The sequence below is a fragment of the Plasmodium gallinaceum genome (assembly GCF_900005855.1).
Source record: "Plasmodium gallinaceum strain 8A genome assembly, contig: PGAL8A_v1_32, whole genome shotgun sequence".
Taxonomy (NCBI): domain Eukaryota; phylum Apicomplexa; class Aconoidasida; order Haemosporida; family Plasmodiidae; genus Plasmodium; species Plasmodium gallinaceum.
In genome coordinates this window covers 419,934-425,870 of record NW_021628338.1, presented here as the reverse complement: position 1 = coordinate 425,870, position 5,937 = coordinate 419,934, and the positions used below count along the sequence as shown (strand labels likewise).

At 16.7% G+C, this 5,937-nt stretch overlaps 1 protein-coding gene across 1 annotated transcript; it reads left to right on the top strand.

Moving 5' to 3' along the window:
* Positions 1-652: 652 nt before the first annotated feature.
* Positions 653-5,407, top strand: PGAL8A_00046600 (conserved Plasmodium protein, unknown function; the record flags this gene model as incomplete). The annotated part of the gene is made up of 1 exon (XM_028674484.1): positions 653-5,407. One exon carries the CDS (start codon positions 653-655, stop codon positions 5,405-5,407), a length of 4,755 nt encoding a protein of 1,584 aa, XP_028530832.1.
* Positions 5,408-5,937: the final 530 nt, after the last annotated feature.

The following is a 5,937-nucleotide window of genomic DNA, read 5'->3' as shown; positions in this document are numbered from 1 at the left end:
ATATATATATATATATATATATATATATATATATATATATATATATATATATATATATATATATATATATATATATATATATATATATATTTATATGTGTATATAAAATATTGAAGGGATAGTTGAAAAAGATAAAAAAAAGAATGATATAATTTTTTTCATTTTTTATTTAATTGTTATTTAAAAAATTTTTATTTATTTTACTACGTACAAATATTTATGAACTAATTTTTTATTAATTATAAGAATAAATATATATATATATATATATATATATATATGTATGTATATATATTTACAATAGATTCTATAAAAATTGCAAGGTAAAAAAAAAAAAAAAAAAAAAAAAAATATTGAAAAACAAAAATACTTAAAAATTAATTTTTTTTAATAAATTAAAAAAATATTAAAATTTTTATTTTTATTTTAATAATAGTAACAAAATTTTTGTATATAAATAATTTTACTCCAAAGAAGAAAAAATATATAGAATTTTATTAATTTGAATATATAAATATATATATATTGAAGTAAAAAATATAAATTATATTAGATTGTTTTATTTTATTATAATATATACATATATATGTGCATTATTTTTTTTTAAAAAAAAAATTTAAGAGCTCTTTAAAGTTAATATATTATAAAAAAAATGAACAACAGTGAAGAAAATATTAATTTAAATATGGGAAAAAAAAAGTATGGAAAAAATACAGTAATTAAAAATATTGAAAGATCAGATAAAGAAAAAATAGGAGATAATAATGACGTAGATATAGATAAATATTACAATAAAAATTCAGCTGATAACTATAATGAAAAAAATATACTGAAAAAAACAAAAGATGAAGAAGAAAATGAAGTAAAAAAGGGTAAAGATAAGCATTATGAATCAGAGATAAAGAAAGATATAGAAAAAGAAGATGAGAAAAAAAGAAAAAATAAAAAAAAAGTAATGAATGAAGAAAATTTAGAAGCAGAAAAAAAATTTCTTCTTAATGAAAATAAAGATATTAAGACAAAAGAAGAAAATACAGAAAATAATGAAAAAGAAAAATGTGATAAAATTTTAGAAAAAAAAAAGAGAATGGAAACAGATAAAAATGAGACGATTTATACTGGTAATAATAGTAATGAATGGAGAAATCATAACAGTGAAAATATAAAGAACGGTATAATGTATCATTCAAAAAATAATAATGTAATTGGTGCAGATAATAAAGAAAAGCAAAATGAATTTAATTATTCTAATAAAGATTTAATCAAAAAAAGAAATTCTAACAAGAATGAAAATGCAAATTTAGAAAATAATTATAATAGCATAAATAACTATTCTAATAAAAATAGTTTTAAATATGATTATAAAAATAATAAAAATTATAATATAAAATCAAATAAAAATTATAAAATCCCCTTAATTAATAATAACAGTACTCTAAATTATAGTGAGTTTAATCCTAATGAAACATTAATTGAACCAATTAATAATATGTGTATATATAACAACACACCAAATTACAATTATTTGACTAATTATTCTTGTAATTACCCATATAATTATTATATTGATGAAAACGATAAAAATATAGAATTACCAAATTACTATACACCTAAAATGTATGGAGAAACGTATAATGAAAATAATTTTGATGTTAGATATAATTACAATATGATTAATGATTTTTATAATTATTTTCCTCTTAACTGTTATTATTACAATTTTAGTAATCATTATTTTGGAAACTCAAATTTTAATAACGGGAATAATATGTATCATGATAATTTAAAAAATAGAAAAAATAAAAAATTTTTATATGATAAAAATAAAAAGAAAAATTTAAAAAATATTAATTCATCCAATGTATATAATGAACTTAAAAGTAGAGTTATAGAAATATTTAAAAGAGAAAACATGATGTCAGATGATTATTTATTATATTACATGTATAATAATATAAAATTAAATTTTGATGTAATAGCTAAGCATCCATATATATCTCCATTAGTTAATAATAATACTAACATATTAGTTAATGTTCTAAACGATTTAAAATATATTAACCTGAATAAAAAGGAAAAAGAAAAGGAAAAGGAAAAAGAAAAAGAAAAGGAAAAGGAAAATGAAAATGAAAAAGAAAAAGAAAAACTGAATGTGGATAATAATAGTAATAATAACACTATAAATTCGAATGACAATATTGATAGTAATTCAAATGATAAAAGTAATACTTCAAATAATACATCAGTAAAAAATGATGTTAATAAAAAGAGTATTAATGATAAAGTAAATTTAAAAAAACATCAAAACTCAAGCGAAAATAAAAAGTGCTTTGAAGAAAAAGAGAATAGTAGTGCTATAATAATTGAAAAAACAGAAAAAAATGATGAAGATAAAAGAGAAAATTTAACTGTTAATATAAATAATAATACAAATATTTTTAATTCAAAAGAATCTTCATTATCTACAGATAAGATAAATAATTCAGAAGGAAAGAAATTATTAAAAGATGATAATAAATTAAAGAATAAAAACGATAGTGATAACTCAAATAATAAAAATGCTGTTAATAATAAGGAATATATAAAAGATAACAATAAGGATAATGAAAACATTACACAAAATGAGGAAAATTATGAAGAAGAAAAAAAAAAAGAAATACATTTAAATAAATTCAAAAATAATGAAGTTAAAAATGATAACAAAAACATCATTAATAAGAATGAAATTGTAGATGTAGGTGATATTAAAAAAGAAGATAATATAAAAGATGGAAATAAAGTAAATGAAGATGTTTTTAAGGGAAATCATATTATTAATGAAGAGAATGTTAATAATGAAAATGAGTTTAATGAAAAAAAAAAAAAAAAAGATGAATTTGTAAATAATGAAGAAAATATTACAAAAGAAAATAAAAATAAAAGTAATAAAAGCAAAGGTGGTGAATTAATTAGTAATCCTAAATTAGTGTTTGAAGAAGATAATAAAAACTTTTTATTAAATTTAAATAATAAAAGAAATATTATAATTATTAGAGATATAAATTCACATTATATTAATACTATAAAAAGCATTGTTTTAAATTGTCCAAATATCCAGTCGAATGATTTGTTAAATATTAGGAATGATATAAACAACACAATATTTATTACTTTAAGGAGTGAAAAGAAAACGGAAATATTAGCACAATATTTAAAAACAAAATCTGTAAATGATAAAAAGTTAAATGTTAGAATAAAAACAACTCAAAAAATTCAAAATATAATTGAAAATAATATTTTCAAAGGAGGAAATAACAGTGCATCTAATAATAATAATATTAATAATAATAATAGAAACAATAATAATAATAATAGTAGTAGTAGTACTACCACTACGCCTACTACTATCAATAATAATCATCTAAGCATGATAAATAGTAATGTTACTCTAAATCCTAAATCACCATTTAATTTTAATAATTTATATTTTATCCCTAACACTTTAAGTAGCTACGATAATATATATGGGAATACCAATCATAATAATAGTACTAATTTAGATTCTTATTTAAATTATTACAATTATAATGTTAATAGTTCCTACAACTTATTTTCGAATATAAATTCTTGTGATTCATATAATGCATATAATATTTATAATAACTCATATGGAGTAAATAATGATTTAAAAAATAAAAATATGTATAATAAAGGAATGAAATACGGAAGAATAGATAATATTGTTAGATCTAATGACAACTATAATAATATGGGATATTATTCTAATGCTTATAATAATCATAATCATACATATAATGTATACCAGGAAAATAATAATAACAAAAATGAGAATTTCGCAGAGGATTCAAAAAAATATCAATTAGACAATATGAATGATAAAAACTCTTATGGTAATCGAATAAATAAGAACTCAAAAGGAGATGTAGATAATAAAATTATGACTACTGCTACTACTATAAGTACTACTAGCAATAGTACAAGTAAGTATAATAACACTAGTAATAGAAATAGTAATAATACTAATAATAATAATACTAATAATAATACTACTACTATTACTACTACTACTACTAATAATAATAATACTAATACTACTACTAATAATAATAATACTAATAATAATAATAATAATAATAGCAATAATAGCGTTATTAATAGTAGTACTACTACTACTAATAATAGTAATAATAATGATAATAAAGATAATAATGATAATAATGATAATAATGATAATAATGATAATAAAGATAATAATGATAATAATGATAATAATGATAATAATGATAATAATGATAATAATGATAATAAAGATAATAATAATAATAATGATAATAATGATAATAACAACAACAACAATAATAACAACAATAATAATAATAATAATAATAATGATAAGAATAATAATAACAACAACAACAACAACAATAATAATAACAACAATAATAATAATAATAATAATGATAAGAATAATAATAATAATAACAACAACAATAATAATAATAATAATAATAATAATAATAATAATAATAATAATAATAATAATAATAATAATAATAATAACAATAATAATAATAATAATAATTCTACCACTGCTGGTAATAAGAAGAAAAATTTAATGAAAATAAATGATTTTAATAAAATCCCCAAGATAAGATATAACAAAAAAGAATCATTAACAAAATATGATACGTTTTCTATTAAAGCTGATCCAAAATTATATGATAGAAAGAATGGTAAAACATATTACAACAAAAAGAATAATAAGAATGTAGATAAAAAAGTTGATTATATAGGTGAAGGAGATAAAGAAAAAAAAAAAAAAAATGAAGGAAAAAAAAAAGATTATTTATCATCTGAAGAACTTAGTGATCCAAATAAATTAAAAGAGGAAAAAAAAAGAATGAATTCAAACTTAAAAAGTGAAGAAAAAAATAATGTAGTTGATCAACAAACTAATAAAGAAAATGAAAACGATAATGAAAACCAAGAAGAAAATGATAAAAAAAAAACATATAAAATGGAAAAAAAAAATAAAAAAGAAACATATAGCAGAAACGATTATTTTTTTAATAATGATTCAAAAGAATATTCAAAAAATACCAAAAATATTTCGAGAAAAATTTATAATAATAAGTACTTTTTAAATAAAGAAAAAAATTCATCAAATTTTGAAGAAAAAAAATCATTTAAAAATAAAAATAAAATTGATGATAATAATAACACTAATAATAGCATAAATCTAAATACTCAAAATTTAAAGAAATATTCTTATATGGATATAATGGATTCTTGTAAAAAATTAACAAATGTAGAAGCCCCTGAATGTATAGATAAATTAATAAAAGAGAATGTTTCCCTTTTTAGAAAACATGACGATCAATTTTGCTGGAAATTAAATGTGTTCTAAAATAAAATTCAAAAAAAAAAAAAAAAATAGTATATAAACTATTTCAACTTTTCTTTATATATATATATTTTTATTTATTTATTTTTTACTTTTTTTTTTTTTTTTTTTTTTTTATATAAATTACCTAAATATTTATGCATATTTTTATACATTTAAATAAATTAGTTTTTATGATACTATTTTTATATAAAAAGACATTTACATATTATCGATTATACACATTAATCATTAAAACATGAATTTTCTCTTATGTTCATTTTTATGTTATTCCTTTTTATATATATATATAAAACTTATTATTATTTATTTTTATTTTTATATATTTTAATTTATTTATTATTATTTCATTTTTATTTTAATTTTTCACTTTATAAGTAGTGTCTATTTTTTAAGGATCTTTAATTCCTTTTATTTTTATTGAATCTTTCTTTTTAAAATAATATATACTATTTTCATGTTATTTTTCTTAATTTATTTTTATTACTTTTATTTATGTTGTTTCTAACTTATTTTTATTATTTTTGAATCTA